At 42.6% G+C, this 23,236-nt stretch overlaps 1 protein-coding gene across 1 annotated transcript; it reads left to right on the top strand.

Moving 5' to 3' along the window:
- The first annotated feature begins 17,917 nt into the window (after window positions 1-17,917).
- LOC110486476 (growth arrest and DNA damage-inducible proteins-interacting protein 1) lies at window positions 17,918-19,185 on the top strand. The gene is made up of 2 exons (XM_021558104.2): window positions 17,918-18,406; window positions 18,785-19,185. Exons 1-2 carry the CDS (start codon window positions 18,006-18,008, stop codon window positions 19,077-19,079), a joined length of 696 nt encoding a protein of 231 aa, XP_021413779.2. The 5' UTR covers window positions 17,918-18,005; the 3' UTR covers window positions 19,080-19,185.
- The last annotated feature ends 4,051 nt before the right edge of the window (window positions 19,186-23,236 follow it).

Here is a 23,236-nt window from a genome sequence, read left to right on the forward strand (position 1 = left end):
AGAGGGATAAGGGCACCGGCGGGGTAGTTGTCTGGAGAGGAAGAGGACAGACAGCTTGAGGAGCAGGGGAGAAAGTCAGACAGACAGACAGAGGGATAAGGGCACCGGCGGGGGAGTTGTCTGGAGAGGAAGAGGACAGACAGCTTGAGGAGCAGGGGAGAAAGTCAGACAGACAGACAGAGGGATAAGGGCACCGGCGGGGGAGTTGTCTGGAGAGGAAGAGGACAGACAGACAGGTTGAGGAACAGGGGAGAAAGTGAGACAGACAGAGGGATAAGGGCACCGGCGGGGGAGTTGTCTGGAGAGGAAGAGGACAGACAGCTTGAGGAGCAGGGGAGAAAGTCAGACAGACAGACAGAGGGATAAGGGCACCGGCGGGGGAGTTGTCTGGAGAGGAAGAGGACAGACAGCTTGAGGAGCAGGGGAGAAAGTGAGACAGTCAGACAGACAGGTTGAGGAACAGGGGAGAAAGTCAGACAGACAGACAGGTTGAGGAACAGGGGAGAAAGTGAGACAGTCAGACAGACAGACAGGTTGAGGAGCAGGGGAGAAAGTCAGACAGACAGACAGCTTGAGGAGCAGGGGAGAAAGTGAGACAGACAGACAGGTTGAGGAACAGGGGAGAAAGTGAGACAGACAGACAGGTAGAGGAACAGGGGAGAAAGTGAGACAGTCAGACAGACAGGTTGAGGAACAGGGGAGAAAGCGAGACAGTCAGACAGACAGGTTGAGGAACAGGGGAGAAAGTGAGACAGTCAGACAGACAGGTTGAGGAACAGGGGAGAAAGTGAGACAGTCAGACAGACAGGTTGAGGAGCAGGGGAGAAAGCGAGGCAGACAGACAGGTTGAGGAACAGGGGAGAAAGTGAGACAGACAGACAGACAGGTTGAGGAACAGGGGAGAAAGTGAGACAGCCAAACAGACAGGTTGAGGAACAGGGGAGAAAGTGAGACAGTCAGATAGACAGGCTGAGGAACAGCAGAGAAAGTGAGACAGAAAGGTAGGGATAATGGCAGGAGGGTCTGCAGACAGACAGATAGACGTTCAGTTTTGGTAGGAGAGGTCTCCTGGACAGGAGGGACATAGGATAAAGAGACATTGAAATGTGTTTAAGCACATTTGAGTGTGAGGTTTCAATGGAATGATACAGTAAGGAACAGTCTATTACAGACTTACATACATATGTATGAGCAGTCATAAAACACAACCAATGAAGACACAGAATCAGGCCCTAGCAATGACAGTAAGAGTGCTAGAACAATACTAGATCTGCTGACACGTACGTTCCGGTTAGCAGGGCCTGCTGATTCTCCACAGGGTGAGAGAACGTTCCTTTGCCAGCCATAATAACCCAACCTTGCCAACCCCTCTGCCCCAGCACCCTGCAGTCGCCTCATCCCCTGCCACCCCCCTACGTGGGGCCCCAGTTCTGGCCGGCCTCCCTATCCTTCTCTCCTCCTCCCTCTCCCCCTCTCAGCAAGGCAGCAGGCCCTGTGGTGCCCTACATAGCAGTGAGCGCAGCAGGCTGGCACTGCAGGGAAGCCTGGGGTTTTCTAACTGTGTCAGGCCTCAGGACATCTCTGCGCTGTGTACCAACACACAAAGGACAATCAATGCAATGCAAACAAGAGTGGTACAGAATGATCAATGTTATCAATATGTACTATTTAATATAAAGGGGTCAAATTATTGGTGGCTGGCACCTGGTTCTGAACCTGGGGGCGCAAAAATTGTTCTAGTTGTTTTGTATGTGTATAAAGCAGGATATATGATCTATATGGGTGGAACATGTAGGCTATGTGGATGCAAAAATAAGACCTAAAATCATTACTTTATGCTTTTTGATAATTATACCTCCCATCAACCCTTATTAGAAACAGTCCTCTGTCCATTTGTATTTAAAGACTGGGAAAAACACTGAATATTAAGTACAAGCTGAAGTACAGTTTGAAACTACATCCATTGGAATTATCTTTCATCTCAAATTTGAGATCATTTATTATTCAGTAGATGATATGATAAATGTATGCAAGCCAAAAGTAACAAGCATTTTCAAAACATTTGAAGTCCCAATATGCTGAGAGTAATAGGATAGCAACAGAGATAAGCTTGTATTTAATAACAGTCAGAGTCTTTATTCCACGGCAATTGAAATATTGAATCTGGCACCGAATTATGTTAAATAATTGTGTGAGTGGCGTTAAGTATCTACCAACTTTCACTTTAAAAAAAACTAGCAATGAAAGTAGAGTTCAGGGCAGCAGCCTCATTTTGCACACACACACACACACACACACACACACACACACACACACACACACACACACACACACACACACACACACACACACACACACACACACACACACACACACACACACACACACACACACACACACACACACACACACACACACACACCTGAGCTTTTTACCATTTAAAGTAGCCCAAAGAAAAAGCATTATTGAAAACACAAAATGATCACAATTGTCATCAGGATTTTGATGACTACACCATCATTCCAATATCAATTGATGCAGGCGACTACAACTTCTCTACAGAAATACTTTCACCCAAGTCAACCAGACCCTCGCACAACAATACATCCTCTCACCAGAAATCACTTCATCAAACATTCAATCAATTGATTCCTGACCGTCAACGTGCCATTTTAAAAGTAGATACCCACAGTAACAAAACATTTTCGACGCCCTATACCTGAGCAACAACCTCCAGCCAAATGTCATTTTAATGAAACACATTTTTTAAATTTAATGAAGAGATGGTCAATGGAGAGAGAAGAAAGCGAGAGTGATGGAGAAAGCGAAAGTGATGGAGAAAGCGAAAGTGATGGAGAAAGCGAGAGTGATGGAGAAAGAAATAGAGATAGACAGGGAGTATCCCTACCATCCACCATGACCTGGCAGAGAAGTCGTAGCACAGCTGCCACCTGAGCCCTGGGTCACACTGTCTGTCCGACGCCATTCCTGCGCTCCCTCCGCCAGCCAAAATCCTCTTCCCGTGATGCCTAATAAATATATAAATAAGTCAATAAGGGAAAACACGGATGGAGCACCAATCAGGAGCTGTGTGTTACCAGGATGCACCCAGTGTGAGTGTACGTGTGTCTGTGTGTGTGTGAGGGAGAGGACACGGACACAAAAACACCAAGAAGCCCTCTCCAAGCAGCTGTGCCCGGGCTTTGCCAGTCCTAGTACCCTGCCATATGTAGACTTAGAGAAGCACCATTTCTGAACCAATTCTAAGCTGTGTGTGTGTGTGTGTGTGTGTGTGTGTGTGTGTGTGTGTGTGTGTGTGTGTGTGTGTGTGTGTGTGTGAGGGGGGGGGGGGGGGGGGGGGGGTGGATACATGCTATACATGCTACAAGGTGCTATGAGCCAAAGTCACATTTCAGTACCCCATCATTGAAGTGCCTCCATGTTACGGGCCTTGTACATTTATCTTCAGTCTCTGTGAATAAAAATGGTTGCTACTGATAGTGAATTGAATAAAATGACCATTGACTTCAATAGCTGTGTCTCGTGTGTCCTGTCCTCCTCAAATCACCTTTGCCTTGTGGTTCATTCACCTTGCGACATGACGTCTTCTTGGTTCCCCTCCATAATGCGTATTCCAACTGGATGGAAGTCTGTTGTTGATGAGCATAATGAAAACAAAAGAAAGTCATTTTCCTCAGTGGTATAAACATTTAGTCACTGCCCATGAGGAAAACATTACCATGAATTCCATTTATTCAAGCCTATTATGGAAAACAAAAAAGAAATGTCTAAGATAAAAATGCACTTTCATTGACTTTGTGCTTATTCCAAAGACACCAGTACTATTATCCATTACACTGTTTGCCAGTGTAAGTCATTATTTCCATCTTATAGAGATACCATATAGTCTGTCTGTCTGTCTTCCTCACTGTTTGTCTGTCTGCCTCACTGTCTGTCTGTCTGCCTCACTGTCTGTCTGTCCAGTATAGTCGTAGCTGGATCATGATACAGATATGTGTTTATCCAGGGTCTCATTTGTAGTCATTGACAGACTGTGAAGGAGAGAGCCACCACAACGCCATGTATTCCCAGGTGATTTTGCGTAAGTGCTGCTGTCATCTGTGAATGTTACATGCGTGTGAACGAGTACGCAAGCGAGCAGAAGATAGAGGAAAGAGGCTGTGTACGGAGAGAGAAAGAGAGACAAAGCCTGGATGGGGACCCGAGGTGTGGGATGAGTGGTAATTATAGGGCCTGTTATGGTGTGCTAGCTGTTACAGAGAAGCTGGGCTTGGCACGTCGCCCCAATTGAATTAAAAAGTGCTAGACGGGACCCTTTTGTGTGACCCCACACGCCTCCTCCCTTCCCCCAGCGCTGTCTTCAATCTCGCCAGGCCTCAGCGGGGTCTACAAGCAGAGGGAGTGGGTGCAATGCCTAGATGACCCCGGGTAATATGGAAATGGCTGGAGAAACTCCTAACAATACCCCATCAACACACATACAGAACATACATCCCTCATCTCTTGACTTCATCAAAACCATTCCGGCTCCAAAAGTTGCTGCCAACATAAAATCACCACTGCCCTCTTTTGGAACCTCGACTTACCTCTACAGTTCCCGTGCTGCTATAATGTTATATAAGTGTTCCAGATACATTTACATGCAGCTCAAGAGCTTTCAGATACTGATGGTGTATACTGTAGGTGGATTTGATCACCAAAAATAGTTTTATTGGCTAAAACCATACCACTAAAGTAATCTGTAGAGTGGTACAACGGTATCATCCGTACTGTACCTAATAGTGGATGAAGCCCTCTCTGGCCTTCCCTGCCTGGCCCTCTACAGTTTCTGATCAGTAATCACATGTTAGCTATTTTCCACTTAAGGCAAAATGTATGCCTCCGAGACAGGACACACAGACTAAAATGTCAAGTTTACTCTCTCTCCTGCTCTCCCTCACACTCCCGGCATAATGTGCCGACCCACTAGTTTCACTTATTACATTTCAAAAGGTTTCTGGGCAAAGTGGTTTAAGAAAAAAAAAGTAACCATGGCATTTTTTTTGGCACACCACTCCACCCGTCTTGCCCAGGACGAGGGGGTTACCATGGCTTCGGTGGGCACATTATAAAGCAGACCATTGTTGGGGTTTGTGTGTGTGTTTGTTTATGTGTGTGTGCCACATCAGGTTGCATGCCAGCGTCCTCTGAACACCCAGACTCATATGAAACCCAGATCATGAATACGGGCAATGCCAGGTTGTGATACAACTACACCCACACCAAGCCTTTAGCCCTGTCCATTACTCCATCATCATATTCCTACAAGACTTCACATAGTCAACTGCAATACAGTTTCTTGAGGTGAAGCAACTTCAAACCATGTCAACTGTTTCTGTGCATTGTGTACTCATTGAGCATGCATTGCCCAAGCAGTTTCATCATGTACATACTCAGAAACATTTCTGCTTAAAACATGGGAGAAATGAAGACATATAAACACAACCTAAAATAACCTGAAGGGGAAACTGAATGTTTTATTTTTCTTTCTTTCCTACTCAAATCCATTAACAAAGAAGTGGTGTAATACAGGATTGTTTGTAATTGTTTCTGTTCCAAATAGCTCCAAACACTAAGTTACTATGTGTGAAAACCTGGAAACAATTTGTGGTTCCCCTTAAAACATATATGTGAGTGGAGGGGAAGGAAAGCCATTTCAGATGATAAAAGTTTGGCAAGGGTTGAAACACCCTGGCGACAATAACCTTTGACAGGTGTCTGTTCTTTGGTCCAAATAGATCGTGTGTGAGTTGAGGTGGGGTTGGATGTGGTTGTGGTGTAACAGAAAGACCGGTGGCATGCAGGAGGAACAACCAACCTTCAGGGACTAAATGAGTACTCTGGCGCTCTCTGCTGGTGGCTTTGGAACATTGCATTGTGCACCTCTCATTGGCTGTGATTATAGGTGTGGTATTCAAGAAGATGCCTGCAGAACAATGCAATACATACTGAAATGTATGTATATGATTATTTGAATATCTGTCAAATGATTTATTTGAATATCTGTCAAAAAAAAAGGTTGCGTATAGTGTTCACAGATTATCATTTGCAAGAACATTGGATTCATTTGTTCCAGAAAAACAAAAAGACCAGTTTGTCCTTCATTCTGCCATACAATGAGACACTATACCTAGCCCTTTGCTTAGTCAGCTAACCCTATGTACAAAAACCTAATACCCTAACATGTGTGGAACTATAGGTCAACTTAATGTTTCCATAGCTTCTTAAAAAGGCCCAGTGCAGTCAAAAACATGAAATTACTGTATTTTTTTTAATGTATAAATGTTTCCACACTATGAGGTTGAAATAAACTGTGAAATTATCACAATTCCCTTGGTGTACGTTTTGGCGTGCCTTGTTGTCATCAATAAGAACGAGAGTTCCAAACCTCTTTGCCAATAACAGCTAGTTTACCCCTCCCCACTCAGACCACTCCCAGACAGTCCTCGCAAAATTGTTGCTTGAGAAAATGGTCTTTGCAAAGAAGCTATTTTTCACAGTAAGGTACTTAATCGCTACCCAGAAATGATTCAATATCGAGATAGAAACGGCTGCATTGGACCTTTAAGGAGAAGCTACATTGACCACTGATGTCCTGGGAAAGATGGAAGGCAAATGTAATGTCAAAATTAATATAAGTAACCACCTGGAAGAGACTCTTAGTCAGCCTGGCCAAATAAAAACATTTAACACTGTGTCTGACAGGGCCGTTTGGTGCTTGGCGTTGTGCAGCATGTGGCCTACAGATTAAAGCTTCAAATTAGTCTCTCTCCTGTTCATACCATGAATGCACCCTCTGTTTGACTACAAGGCCTGGGTGTGAGAGAGTGGAGGGAATAAGAGGTTTATATCTCCTCCTGTACTGAGGGGGCATCCCATTATGACAGAGGACCAGGGGAGGGCTTGGTCACAAAGGGTTAAACCTGAGTTTTTTTTTCACCACAATAAACAGGATTGGCTTCCTTACATGTGGAAAACAGCTCCAAACAGATTTCAGCACAAGACAGGTGCCAGCATTACCATCTGGTTTGAATTTTACCCCCACTTCTCTATCCTCATATACCACCCAATCCCACTTTGTCCAGCTCTCGCGCTCTCCTGTTCTCTTCCTACCCATCATCAAGCAAGGCTCATTCTCTCTCTGCCTTTGCGGACACTTTTTAAGTACCTGGCTGAAAAGTGAAGAGAAAGCAAATAAAAAGGAATTAATTTACATCACACACACACCACACACACACACACACACACACACTTTCCCTTCAACTGATGTACAAATCAGTAAACATTGGGGTCCTATCATACTAAAGTTATCACTGTAGGCCACTACAGGTTTCAGGGTGAGGAGTAAGGAGTAAGGCCTGGAACTATTAAGTGTCACAATTTGAGATGAAATATTGAACTCCCATCTCTAAGTTGTAATTAATTATACATAATAGCTTTAGAGGACTTCTACCAAACAAGACAATGACTGCAGTCTACATCCCATAGCTCCCTAAATTTTTCTTAAAGTCGGTTCATGTTATCCTTGGTTGAACTCTTGGCTTAAGGTTCTCACTCACTGGTTTAGTGGAGGCCCGTCAATAAATCCCATGTGAAAGGACATGAGGCCTGCTGTCGCCAACGCCAAACACAGGAAACCTTTGGGACTCCAAATTTATGTTCCATACTATTCTCTAAACTTGCTCCCACTGACTTGAAATGTGCTGTAAGCACTTAGGGCAACCATTTAAACACAGCCTACAGTTGGCTATTCCTATATCCGTTGTTTTTGCCTCTCAAGTAGAGAATATAAAGCATTCCAATATGGTGAGATTCCCTTGTTGAATATAATATACTGTATTTCTGTGAAAAAATGTTTTGTGTGCCATAGTCGAGTTAAGAAAATAGCATAGTTAAAATGAAACCATAGTGTATTTTGTGAGCTTACCCAACGTTGAGGGCCAAGCCTAATTTACCGTGTGGTGCCTGTAAATTGGAGTATTGTTACTCTAACCTGTGATTTGCGCCTTGCCGGCACAAAGCTCCCGCTAATGAGCCCATTAGGACAAAGGAGAGTCCTAAACAACCAGAAGAAAATAAACAAGCCGGGTGACAAATTGCTACACGGTAGAGTTGAGACTTTGTCATCACAAATCCACCGCCATTTTCAGCTTGTGCTTTGGTTTCTTCTATAGGTCTACGTTTGAGTTAAACAGAGAGTGACAATATTTTTGGGGAGGCTTAGAGAGACTTTTTGTCTATCTTGCAGGTGCGGTTTTCAAAAGCAGACCAATTGCCAGGCACTTTTTGGCCGATCTTGAGCTGCTTGCAGTTGAGCTGCTTGCAGTTGAGCTGCTTGCAGTTGAGCTGCTTGCAGTTGAGCTCTGTCACAAGAGGCACTTTTCAAGATTGTCTCTTTCCTACTATAAACCTGTAACAGTCAGGATAATGAGTGTGTTCATGTTTCTAAAAGTACAGTCAGGGGCGTCATGTACCCCAACAATCTGAGGGGGCACAAAGCTGTAGCGGTGTGTGGGTAAAATCACTAGGGAAGCCAAGCAAGAAAAAAAAGCCATTTTACAACCTGTGTGTTGTGATAATTGTGCTGTTTGCAGTATAACATGTTAGTTCATATGCCTTACCACTGGTATATGAACTAACAGGTTATACTGCAAATAAGCACAACTATCACAACACACAGGTGAAGTCCACAAAGCATATTGCATGTAACAAACAGTTCTATGACCTACAGCATGGTCAAGCAAGTTAATGTTTCCTGATATTTTTGGACTACTGAACAACAATTGATTTCGAACCACGGAGAGTTACCGCAAGTCACAAAGAAAACAGGAGCTGCCTCCACTATTCCAGCACCATTTCAACTTCATCAAATCACCTCTGCTTTGTCTAATACAGTGACAACTAAAAGATACACAAAACTATTTAGTCCAATCAATGTAAGCTAAATATGATGTGGCTGACTTCTCTGTGTGTGTGTGTGTTCGTGCAAGTAGAAAAAACATGTTGACTCACCCTACTTGTAGAGAAACGTCAATGCCCTCCTCCTCTCTTACATACATACATACATACATACATACATGCATACACGCTTGTATTTTTTGTTGTCCTGGGCTACCTGGCTAAAATGCATGCTCGCTAGTCTAACTTCCTTTCATGGGCAACGTTAGCTAGTTAATATTAGCCTACTACATCTACCTACATATTGAACTTCCATCCTCTCAGGCCAAGGGCACAATGTATGAATATATGGTTGGATCAGAATCGCCATTATAATCATTGGTCAGTACAGAGAATTAAGTAAAACCACAAGTCTAAATCCCTATCTCCATCCATGGCTAATTTAGGAAAGGGACAATTTTAGCTAGCTAGCTAACCACTGGAGTACAATGAGATGCAACAATTTAAGTTGTTTCTGTCAATGACATATTGCTCTCGATGTGATGGGATTGGTGGGAAGCCAAATCCAAACTGGCTTCCCATGACACTTTTTTTTGGTGCGCCAGGACCATTCCCAGTTGGGCTCACTCAGTTTACCTCAACACTGATTGGCTGTAATTGTATACTTTTTTTTAATCAAGGGAGGCCAAATTCACGCTGGCTTCGATTGCATTCAATGCTACAGGCGGCAACAATGTCATCATCTTTTTGACCAGATAGCATGAGATAGATGACCTACACATACAGAGGGGCGCTGTTTCGCTTGCTCGGATGCTTTCTCCGATGAGATTTATTCAGCCTATTGCGAATTGAAGGAAAATAACGAAACACAGAAAGACTAAATATTAAAGAATAATACACACAACTGGCACAAAGTACGTGAGGATGGCTGTGCGATGGAAGTAAAATCATTTTTCAAACACCTGAAACAGCTTTTTCCTGCAATCTAGAGCTATAATCATTTTTACTTAATTCTATGTCAAAAATATATTTATTTTTCTGCACATCTAAGCATACCTCTTGTGTTGTCTGTATCTTCCTGACTGGTGGCTATTTAAAAAAAAAATATTTTAAAAAAAGTAAATATGTTTCTCTGCATCTCTGCTAAAATCTGGGTAAAATACTGAAAGGAATGTTAGTCTTATTCAGTACATTTAGTAATTGCTTGGTTTCCTAAAGTCTACCAACCTTGCCAGCAGGTATGCCAGCTAAGATAGTTAGACAAGCTACTACCTATCTGGGCTAGCTAAAGCCAACTTCATAAAATTGCTAAGTGGCTAGTAGTATTACAGAGAAACAACAACAAAAAATCTGAGGGGGCATGTGCCCCTGTGCCTCCAATGGGCATGACACCTCTGAGTGCAGACTGACCATATCCCAACCTGCCCATGCATAAGTTGGCCTGCTGTTGATGGAGAGGTCATTTGGCAATAGAGCAATAGAGTTTTTTCAAATAATCACAACAGCTGAAAATAAATATACTTATGCCTACTTGCAACACAGTTATAGGCCTTTTAAATGACATGACATGCCAGTGGCCCTGAAGAATGTATAATCTTTCAATATAGAGATGCTGTGTTGTTCCCCAACGACAATTATGAATTATCTTCTTTGCAGAGTGTGTGAGAGCGTGACAACCATAATCTTGATGTGCATGTGAATTAGTTAGCATATTTGTTAGTGTACTGAGCAGCAGTGCTACTCTGTGTGGCCAGGACACAGTTCGCATCCTCAGCTGCTGCCTCTAATTCACAATTAACTGGACAGAGTCGTCCTCACTCTCTCAGCAGATGGTTTGGGAGCTCCACATTTGTGAGCAAGTGCATGTCTATTGGTTTAGAGGCAGCTGTGGGAGGTAAGCATTGCCCAATGTTCTGAGTCTAGCAGCTTCATGTGCAAGCACAGATAATAATAATAATAACAAGAAAAAAAAAATTGAAACCTCAAAGATCGGGAAATCTCAAAAAGAGCTTCTCTGCCAAGCCTTCCGTAAAATCCTCATATCATTCTCTGTATGATCTTTAGAGGCGGTCGTTGGTTTCATTCCAGAGTAATCCTTGAGATTATATCCGTGCATGGTGGACAATGGACATATTGTTTTGATCTTGTTGCTGTAATCCAGATCAGTGCTTCAGCACCATATGGAGTAGGCTAGAGGAGGCCTCAGTCAGCAGAACTACTGCATAGACATGGTCTGTGTTGAATACTATAGCAGCACTGTGCACCACATGTGGTTCAATTAGTGAAAATATATATGAATGTAAAATGCATGATTATAATATTTATTTAGGGGAGATACTATCAACCAAGTCATATTTACCATTGAAGTAGATGGTAAAATAACTTAGGTAAAGCCTGATATTTCTGACAGTCATAAACACTGCAACATCATGCATTCACATTTCCCAAAAATACAACATGCACACTGAGACTCAGTGTTACCCCAAAATCTTACAGGAGGAGAGTGAAAACAAGGAGGGGATGAGGCCATCTGTTTTACGGTATAATCTGGAGGAGTCACGGCTCATAAAGAAAGAGAAGACTAAGGCCAAATTGACAGTCAGTGGATGGGATGTCATGCATGCCAGATGGATTTGCCTTGAGGAGAATTTACCCAGTGTGCACAAGTCCAATCCAGCTGAATCCCTGCACTCAAATTGAATGTTTGGTTCTGGTGCTGCACTGTGGTTCCGCTAATGGAAACACCAAACATGCTGCTGTAACATTGGTTGACAAGGGCACCTTGGGTTTGCAGATGTTCACGCTGATGACAGATGGTACCTGTGCGGCTAAGGGAGCGATGGGGAGATGTCTGAACCAGCCTTGTGCCACCTGCACTCCTCTTAAACTCCCTCTCTGCACCCCATTCCCATAACCCAAAACAGTGTGTGTGAGTGTGTGTGACATTACTCAGCGCCGGGGGATCACAGGGTACCAAGGATTGGCACGCTGCTACAGACAGTAGGTGTGTCTGAATCTCTGGTTGGGTCAGGTAACACAGGCACTGAAGTGGAAATATAAAATGTGTTTTTCCCATACCGGTATAAAGGGATATGGAAAATCAAGAGTTCTTAGTTACCAAAAGTATACTGTAACTTGAGCTGATGCACAGGCAGTAGTGAAGACATTTGTTGTCAACATTTACTCTAAAACAGAATTAAAGGAAATTCTGAAAACAGGCATGGCTTTTTCATCATGACCACAGTGAAGTGATGGGTTGACACATAAAGGGGTGCCATCATGACCACACAGTGAAGTGATGGGTTGAAACATAAAGGGGTGCCATCATGACCACACCGTGAAGTGATGGGTTGAAACATAAAGGGGTGCCATCATGACCACACAGTGAAGTGATGGGTTGAAACATAAAGGGGTGCCATCATGACCACACAGTGAAGTGATGGGTTGAAACATAAAGGGGTGCCATCATGACCACACAGTGAAGTGATGGGTTGAAACATAAAGGGGTGCCATCATGACCACACAGTGAAGTGATGGGTTGAAACATAAAGGGGTGCCATCATGACCACACAGTGAAGTGATGGGTTGAAACAAAGTGTGCCATGTGTAAAGAGACAAATGACCAGCTCCTGAACCACAGGAAACAGTGAAGGGGAAGAAGGGCTGTGAATGGAGAAGAGACAGTAATTACCCCCATTCATCTTCATGGGACCCCAGCACCCTGTTATGGAGACGCGCCCCAGTGGAGTGCATCCACACGTTTGATAAATCTCTCCTTAAATGATCCACCAGCGGTGCATAGGGCCTCCATCACTCCTTACGCTACCATTCATCATCTCATTAAGAGTATGGGCCAGGGGTGGGTTGAGGACTCCCAACATTGTGGGAGACTTTGAGCTCTACCAAAGACTGAGGTAGGTTACGGGTAGGTTATGGTTGTTTATGGTAGGCCTACATCCAGTCACATTGGATAATGATAAAAAAAAATCACAAATTGGTTAAATGCAGATGCCATTTTTTGGGGGAAAATATTTTGATCACAGGCCACAATCCCTTTACCATTTGAGCGATACCTATGTTTCTGCTACTGTTGCGTTAGGTCAACAATGTAATAGGAAGCCAAATATTTTGTTGTTTGAAATTAAATCTATCATCAGTCTGTATTTATGTACCCATGTATGTATCTCTGTATTTGTTTACATATGCGAAGAGGATCCATTCGTGTGAGTTAATTTGGTTAAAATGCAACAGTGATTATGTGACGGCACACAGGAAATTCAGTGACATTAAAACTGAACTCTTTGCTGCAAAGTGAGCAGAAATAAAGGCTCTCTCTGGATTACCCCCCCCCCCCCCGCCCAGGTGGATTCATCTTTTTAGAAGCCACAAGCATCTCTCTCTTTTTCCGCAGACACAGAGGAGCAGGGCACTGAGCCAACGAGTCCCGTAGCGCTCCAAACACATCACTAACCGGATCTCCATGTGGTACATTCATTACCGTAAAATACGCCGCCACTCCCCGCTGAACGCTCTACACTCACCGCCATCGCATTTTCGACAGCCCCCCTCCCTCCATAAAACCGCTTACGCCGACAGTTCTGAATTGGGCTGTGTCCAAGTTTAACATTAGTGGGTGGGAGCTGTAAGAGTGATCACAGCCACAAGTTATGCTCCAGTGATAGAATCTGCACATGTATTATTCCGTACTCTGCAGTCAGTAAACTCTCTACCATGAAGACGCTGCTTACACCTTTGACTTAGAATACAGTCTAAACCAGTCAAATATCCCTCTCTTTCATTTGGATGTGATATCCCATTGTCCTTTGAACTTTACAGTGATCACTCAAGTGATTTATCAAGGTAAATTGACAAATGGAAACTCAAAGCAAGATCTGAATTGATATAACAAATGTGTCATAGTTCCTCCCAAAACGTTGCAGCACAGCCTTCTCATCCAATCAGTTTTGTTGTTGCTTTTTATTTTACAGTATAAACAGTAGGACATCACTGCTGGTAAATTGTATCTTTTTAGATTCACTGCACTTTTTATTTGGAATTCGTCTTCATAGCTCGTTTTAAAGAGGAGATGCTGACAAATCTGATTATTGGTGCCAAATTCTGGATGAAGTACTTTTCATTGTTTATTTCCAACAAGAGAGGTCTAGATTTGGGCCCATATGATTGTTATTTATTCTTTGAATATGTCAGTATTCAGCCATATTCCCAGTCACCTCGCCATGGTTAAATGCGATGGTTCGCGCTTTCAGTTTAGCGCGAATGCTGCCATCTATCCACGGTTTCTAGTTAGGGTAGGTTTTTATAGTCACAGTGGTAACAACAACTCCTATACACTTCCTGTCAACTCAGTCAATGTATCACTGTATTCGTCAATGTTATTCTCAAAGGAAACTCAGGAACATATCCCAGGCTGTGTGATCAAAACAATCTTGAAGCATGGATTCCGATTGGTCAGCCCAGCATTGAATAGTCCTTAGCACGGATACTTCCTGTTTGAGTTTCTGCCCATAGGAAGGGAGGAGCAAAATGGAGTCGTGATCAGATTTGCCGAAGTGAGGGCAGGGGAGGGCCTTGTAGGCATCCCAGAAGTTGGAGTAGCAGTGGTTGAGTGTTTTAGCAGTGCGAGTACCACAGTCAATGTATTGATAGAAATTTGGGAGAGTTTTTCTTAAATGTGCTTAAATTCTTAAATTGTTAAAATCCCCAGCTACAAAAACATGCAGTCTCAGGATATGTGGTTTCCAGTTTGCATAAAGTCCAGTGAAGTTATTTGAGGGCAGTCGTGGTATCGGCTTGAGGGGGAATATATATGGCTGTGACTATAACCGAAGAGAATTCTCTTGGGAGGTAATACGGTCTGCATTTTATTGTGAGGTATTCTAGGTCGGGTGAACAAAAGGACTTGAATTCCTGTATGTTATCACAATCAAACCATGAGTAGTTAATTATAAAACATACTTCTTTCCAGAGAGATATTTATTCTTGTCTGCGCGATGAACTGAGAACCCAACTGGCAGTACGGACTCAGATAGTATATCCCGAGAGAGCCATGTTTCCGTGAAACCGAGTGTTACAATACCTGATGTCTCTCTGGAAGGAAATCCTCGCCCTGAGCTCGTCAACTCTATTATCCAGAGACTGAACATCAGCGAGTAATATACTTGGAAGCGGTGGGTGGTGTGCGTGTCTCCTAAATCAGACTATAAGTCCCCTACCTCTCCTCCGCCAGCTGTGTTTTGGGTCAGTCTCTTGAATCAGTTCAATTACGAACAAAGGATCCGATTCAGGAAAGTTGTATTCCTGGTTGTAATGCTGGTAATGCTGGTGAGTTACCATCGCTCTGATATCCAAAAGTTCTTCCCGGCTGTATGTAATAACAAAAATCTGGGCAAAAAATGTAAGAAATAACACACAAAATATATATATATATATATATATATATATTGCAAAGTTTCCTAAGAGCTAGAAGCACAGCAGCTCTATCCATTTGCGCCATTTTGTAACGCTCGTCTGATGAAGAATGAGGAGTGGACCAAAGCGCAGCGTGGTACATGTTCATGATTTTTTATTAACTCAGAACACTTTGAACAAAAATAACAAAGATAGAAACGACCAGTTCTGTAAGGTAACCAAACTAAACAGAAAACAACTACCCACAAAACACAGGTGTGAAAAAGCTACCTAAGTATGATTCTCAATCAGAGACAACGATAGACAGCTGCCTCTGATTGAGAACCACACCCGGCCAAACACAAAGCAACAGAAAACATAGAAATAAAGAAACTAGACTGCAAAATAGAGAATAAAAACCTCTCTATGGCCAGGGCGTGACACATTTTGATGTCCTACTGTTGGAACTAATGATTACATCCTATATCAGCTAGACACAGGCAAGAGTGTGTAAGGCGGCATTGAACGTGTCTCAGTCTGTGCAAGTGTCACTGTCTGTCACCTAAAAAAAATGTTGACCTGTGCTCACCTACATTGTAAACTTTCATTCATAGGCTAGATTGTAGCAACCACATGATGGTTAAAGGGAAAATTTGAGTATCATGTAGTAGCCTAAACCTATCACTGTTACATTGAAATGGGTGAATAGAATATGACAGTCATCCAATATGCTGTAATAGAAATAAGTCCATGCTCAAGAAAAAAAGTGTCCTCCCTCCTCTTAAACGGCACTGACTGCCATTGGACTTTGTGTGTGTGTGTGTGTGTGTGTGTGTGTGTGTGTGTGTGTGTGTGTGTGTGTGTGTGTGTGTGTGTGTGTGTGTGTGTACTAGTAGGTGGAGGTAAATGTTTATCCTGGCATCCTGCTGAAGTGACCAAACTTAATGTACATCTGTACACCATGTGAGAACTCACAAGACATAATTATAAGATTAAATGAGCGCAATGTAGAAGGGGTCACAGGAATGAGGCAGGGTACAGTGACACTCATGCAATTTAAACATTCATTTTACATGTGTTTATAAAAGAGTGGAGAAATTTTAATATTTAATCAAAAGGCAATATGAATGTCATCTATAGCTGCACTCACTGGGGTTGGCAAACACTGAATCAAACCTTATGCATCTCCATCTCTAATCTCCATGGGAAGTCATGTTTGGTGCCAGAGCCTCCTGTTTTTCCCATCCTCTGCCAACACTCCCCAGTAGATACCATGTACATTATCCTCATCCACACCATCACTTACCTCAATGTCTTTCCACCATCAGGCAGGAGGTGCTTGTCCACTAATGTGGTTCAGTTATTATCTCTCCTTTCCAACTCAACTCATCTTGTCCACACAGTAACTCTAGAAGTGAAGGTCCCAGCATAGAAAATGAGTTTGGGTTCATGTTAGTCAGTTCATGTTTTGTTATCTATTTACAGATCCTCAGATCATTTTGATATATTTTGTGATAACTAGATTGGTTTATCTTATGATGTCCTACTTAATTTTGTTCAATCTTTATATCTCTCAGTCAGAAATAGACCATGGCAATGTGCTTGCCATGCCATCCCTTATATTCTAACTGCTAACAAGCCTATTTGCCAGTGACTGACATTGATTTGATCCCTAAAGCACTGAGCTTGGCACTGGATTGTTCCTAAGCAAATTAAGCCTCTATCATACCCACCCCCACCTTCACCCCTCTCCTCCTCCTGCCATGGGAACCCTACATCTTTAATGATGATGTTTTGAGCAGATCCCACAACACAAAAGCAGTGACATCTGTCTCAGTAAGTGCTGCACTCAAGATCCCCCCCTTTGTTCTATCTCCTCTTCTTGAAAATAAATCTAAAATAAAAGAGTTGTGGGAGGGAGCTGCTAAAAGAGGAAAGCTGGGAGAGGTTGAAACAAAGAACCTTTCTTTCAAAGTGTGTTTTCTGGATAATTCCCCATACAGCATTCCTAATGTTCAAAAAAGGGGTTAGAGTTTATACTTCTCTCCTGGTTCTGGTTTTGGCTCTGTTGCCCACCAGCCCACTGCTGGTTCCAGGCCCCACTTGGATCTTGGAAGGACATTTTCCCCAGATTCATTTATACATTTGAAACTCAAACCCATTGAAAAATAGTTTTCAAGCTAAAAGTGGCTTGCAAGAGTGTATGATGGTGGACTCATGAGCGATGTTGAGATGATCATCATAATTTAGGTCTGTGGCAGAATTTAACTTCATAAGAAAACAAATAAGTCAGTTATTGAGCATCGCTCTATTTCATATGCACATGAGCTCTTAAACTAGTGTTACCTTTTCCAGAATGACTTACACTGATAAGACTGATTGGATACAGCCGACATTCTGTAGCATATGGTACAACTTTTCAAAATGAAGGCAATTTTGACCTAAACTTCATTATATGCTATGGATAAAAATTTGGCAACACAATAATATTTGTTTTAATTATAACACTGACTGGGCCTTGATAACCTCTGATCCTCTTGCTTATGACGATGGCAACAATAAAGGACAGGCGATGTTGTAGTCAGCTATGAGCAATCAAATGTGACGCAACGAGGGTCCTCCGAACTTTGCCACAAAAAATGGCAACCTCCATGTTGTGTAGGAGGACAGCAATATTTAGCTGGGCTATTCGAAGGGTTTCACCCTTAAAGTCGTATAATCCTGCCAGCTCACACTGCGGGCTTCTACATCAGATAGCAAATTATAACCCTAAACCACTGAAATTAAATTTGAAAGATCCGTACATACCAGATAGGGAAAGCGAGAAAACTCCGGAATGGCAGAAGACAGCGAAGTATGACCGCAAGCTATTCGGGCGGTATGGCTCTTCATCGGGAATCGACCCTGCAAAGCTGTGGCCCAGCCATGCCCAGCTCGAGGAGATGATAGCAGAGGAGAGGGAATGGAACCCTCCGCTCCGGGTGATGCTGAAGAACGTCGAGGCGAAAACAAAGGAAGCCAATGCGAAACGTCTCGCGAAGTAAACATCCATGCTAATACTAGCTATCTTTTTAGGACCTGTCAAATTACATGTTTTTCTACGCAACGTGCTATACTAGATAACATTGAGAGAAATTGAGAATGGTAGTTACTGCATGACATTTGCCTATATGACTCAAGGCAACTAGTTACATGGGCATGACATCTCTCAATGAGAGGCCTCATGTATGTATGTATAGCATAAATGTGCTCAACAGTCTGATAGGCTTTGGTTCCAATTCATATTGTTCTTTGATAGTGTTGTGGAAGTACAGCATTTTCTTGACAGGTGGATAAATCTCTCTAACCATACCTTTTTATAGTAGCTTTTATGATGACATGATACTTGGCGAACACCCCCTCCAATCTTCTTTTGCAGAGAGAAACTGGTTGCAGCCAATATGGCCAAGATGCCTAAGATGGTGGCTGACTGGAGGAAGGAGAAACGGGAGGCGAAACAGAAGTTGAAAGATGAGAAGGCGCGTCGTGAAAGGCTGCTAGCCGAGGCCAGAGAACGCTTTGGCTATGCTATGGACCCCCGAAGCCCCAAGTTCCTGGAGATGGTCAGTGAAATTGAAAAGGAGGAGAAGAAGAAAAGGAAGCTGATGAAACGTAGACTAAAAGAAGAACAGAGCCACGCCCCTCCTGCTTCCTTGGCTGATTCCTCGTCATAAGGCACTGACTTTGTAAATATGACTATTTAGTAAACTTTGTAGATGTATTGTTGTCAGCTGTGTTTTGAGTTTGGCTGCTATAATGAATAAAACGCACTAGAACTAGGTCTGTCTCATCATACTTTACTGACTGATCATACTTTACTGACTAGTTATAGACTAGTAGCTAGTATAGGAAGAATGATTTTGTGTGATATTAACATGTTTATTATTGGAAAACAAATACACAATATTAAAAACAGGCACAATCCCACCACATTTAGCCATTTGGCAAACTTTTCTAATCCAGAGACACAGCAGGAAAAACAGAATCACAATCTTGACTAACAGTCTGTCCTCACAGATTAAGGTAAGCTGTATGTCACATTTGACCAGCAGTCCTCTGTGGATCGCTTATAGATGCAGGGGTGGCGGGCCACATCGTTCTGTGTGTACCAGTTGTAGAAGTATGCTACATGATTGGTCCCTGGCGGTAGAATGACAGGAGTAGGGGTGGTGTTGTGCCTTTCTTGTTAACTGCTGCAAAAAGCTATACTCTGTGGGGTTCCGAGCAGAGGCCAGGGTTCCTTGCAGGTTGTTGCAGTGAAACTGCTTGGTGCCACTCAGAGTTCAGAGGATACAGTTTCTGATGGCTGAACCAGCCATCAGGGCAATTCACAGACGTGGTCTACGGTTGTGAGACCAGTTGGACAAACTGACAAATTCTCTAAAACGACATTGTAGGCAGTTTATGGTAGAGAAATTAACATTCAATTATCTGACAACAGCTCAGGTGGACATTCCTGCAGTCAGCATGCCAATTGCATTCTCCCTCAAAACTTGAAACAGTGGCATTGCATTGTGGGACAAAACTGCACATTTTAGTGGCCTTTTATTGTCCCCAGCACAAGGTGCACCTGTGTAATGACCATGCTGTTTAATCAGATTCTTGATATGCCACACCTGTCAGATGGAGAAAGGCTCGCTAACAGGTATGTAAAAACAAATGCACAAAAATAAGCTTTTTGTGTGTATGGAAAAGGTGTATCTTCGATTTTGGCTCATGAAACATGGGACCAACACTTGACATGATGCATTTATATTTTTCAGTGTATGAGATATGATTAACATAAAACAGTCAGATCCAAAGACACAGGGATTGAAATGGGTTAAAATTAGGTTATGGTTACAGAAGGATGGCATTGGGATAGCAAACCACCATCCAGAACCATATGAAATCAGCAGGCTGTATATAGTATACACCAAAAATTGAGTCTTGATCGTGAGGATTGGTCTGAGACTACTTGAGACCAAGTAAATGCAGTCTCAGTCTGGTCATGGTCTCTCGACCCTGGGTGTGTGACTCAATATGTTAAAAATACCTGAATATCATCGCAACCCTAAGGTGTCGGTTTCCCGGACACAGATGAAGCCTAGTCCTGGACTAAGCATGTTCAATAGAGAATCTCCATTAGAAAATAGCTTTTTAGTCCAGGACTAGGCTTCATCTGTGTCTGGGATACCGGCCCAATAGTTTAGGTAAACACCCTACAATTAGATCCTGTATGTATTATAGGTTTTGTGCATTTATATGCTGACTTAACAAAATGAATGTCCATGTAAATGGACAATAAAGTATAAGGATGTAGAACATTTATCCCCTGGCCTTACATAGTGCACACTGTTGTGCAGACCGTGTATGTAACCTTTATTTAACTAGGCAAGTCAGTGAAGAACAAATTCTCATTTATGATGGCCTACCGCGGAACAGTGCATTGTTCAGGGGCAGAACAACAGATTTTTAACTCGTCAGCTGGGGATTCAATCCAGCAACCATTGAGTTACTGGCCCAACGCTCTAACCACTTGGCTACCTGCCACCCCATGATTGACACTGGGTGTGATGTCATGATCCACTGATTAAGTTCATTAAGGAAGTAGCAGGTAAGTTTATACACATTATACAAAACATTAAGAACACCATAATATTTGAGTTACACCTCCTCCTTTAGCCCTCAGAACAGCCTCAATTTATCAGGGTATTGACTCTACAAGGTGTCGAGCATGTTCCACAGGGATCATGGCCCATGTTAACTCCAATGCTTCCCACACTTGTGTCAATTTGGCTGGATGTCTTTTGGGTGGTGGACCATTCTTGATACACACAGGAAACTGTTCAAATGTGAAAAATCCAGCAGCGTTGCAGTTCTTGACACAAACCAGTGCACCTGGCACCCAGTACCATACCCTGTTCAAAGGCACTTGAATTGTCCATTCACCCTCAATGGTACACATACAAAATCTGTCTCAATTGTCAAGGTGTAAAAATCCTTTAACCCGTCTCCTCCCATTCATCAATAAGGGATCATAGCGCAGTCAGTCTGTCAGGCAAAGAGCAGGTGTTCATAATGTTTTGTACACTCGGCGTAGGTACTAGTCATAAATCTTTCTGTAAAGTCACAATGTCACCTCTTAATCAGTTTGTTATTTATAAGCCAATATGGACAAGGACGGGTTACACTCGACAGATATGCTCCAGTAAAATATAATAAAAGGGCTTGTAGCAAATGGACATATTTAATCATGTTTTTCAAATCTTTTAACCACGCCTTTCTTTGTACAAGGTCTTGAGTGACAGTCTAAACTTTATTTGAAGTAATGAATATCAGAGGTTAGTGAGGTTAAACTTATTTCAACTGACTACTTTCCTCTGTACATTGCAGCAGGGACAACATACAGTTGAAGTCAGAAGTATACATAAACTAGTTTTAATGACTCCAACCTAAGTGTTTCAATCACTCCACACATTTCTTGTAACAAACTATCGTTTTGGCAAGTTGGTTAGGACATCTACTTTGTGCATAAGTAATTTTTCCAACAATTGTTTAAAGACAATATTATTTCAATTATAATTCACTGTATCACAATTCCAGTTTGTCAGAAGTGTACATACAAAGTTGACTGTGCCTTTAAACAGCTTGGAAAATTCCAGAAAATGTCATGGCTTTAGAAGCTTCTGACAGGCTAATTGACATCATTTGAGTCAATTGGAGGTGTACCTGTGGATCTATTTCAAGGACTACCTTCAAACTCAGTGCCTCTTTGCTTGACATCATAGGAAAATCAAAAATCAGAAATTGTAGACCTCTACAAGTCTGCTTCATCCTTGGGAGCAATTTCCAAACACCTGAAGGTACCATATTCATCTGTACAAACAGTACGCAAGTATAAACACCATGGGACCACACAGCCATCATACCGCTCAGGAAGGAGACTCGATCTCCTAGAGATTAACGTACTTTGATGCGAAAAGTGCAAATCAATCCCAGAGCAACAGCAAAGGACCTTATGAAGATGCTGGAGGAAACAGGTACATAGCCACAGTAAAACGAGTCCTATATCTCGACATGACCTGAAAGGCCGCTCAGCAAGGAAGAAGCCACTGCTCTAAAACCGCCATAAAAAAGCCAGACTACGGTTTGCAAATGCACAAGGGGACAAAGATTGTACTTTTTGGAGAAATGTCCTCTGGTCTGATGAAACAAAAATACAACTGTTTGGCCATAATGACAGTTGTTATGTTTGGAGGAAAAAGGGGGAGGCTTGCAAGCAGAAAAACACCATCCCAACTGTGAAGCACGGGGCTGGCAGCATCGTGTTATGGGGGTGCTTTGCTGGGAAGGATGCACTTCACAAAATGGATGGCATCATGAGGAAGAAAAATTATGTGGATATATTGATGCAACAGCAAGACATCAGTCAGGAAGTTAAGCTTGGTCGCAAATGGGTCTTCCAAATGGACAATGACCCCAATCATACTTCCAATGTTGTGGCAAAATGGCTTAAGGACAACAAAGTCAAGGTATTGGAGTGGCCATCACAAAGCCCTGACCTCAATCCTATAGAAAATTTGTGGGCAGAACTGAAAAAGCATGTGCGAGCAAGGAGGCCAACAAACCTGACTCAGTTACACCAACTCTGTCAGGAGGAATGGGCCAAAATTCACCCAACTTATTGTGGGAAGCTTGTGGAAGGCTGTCCAAAACATTTGACCCAAGTTAAAAAAAATTGAAAGGCAATGCTACCAAATACTAATTGAGTGTATGTAAACTTCTGACCCTCTGGGAATGTGATGAAAGAAATAAAAGCTGAAATCATTCTCTACTATTATTCTGACAT

The sequence above is a fragment of the Oncorhynchus mykiss genome, chromosome 13 (genome assembly GCF_013265735.2).
Source record: "Oncorhynchus mykiss isolate Arlee chromosome 13, USDA_OmykA_1.1, whole genome shotgun sequence".
NCBI classification, from domain to species: domain Eukaryota; kingdom Metazoa; phylum Chordata; class Actinopteri; order Salmoniformes; family Salmonidae; genus Oncorhynchus; species Oncorhynchus mykiss.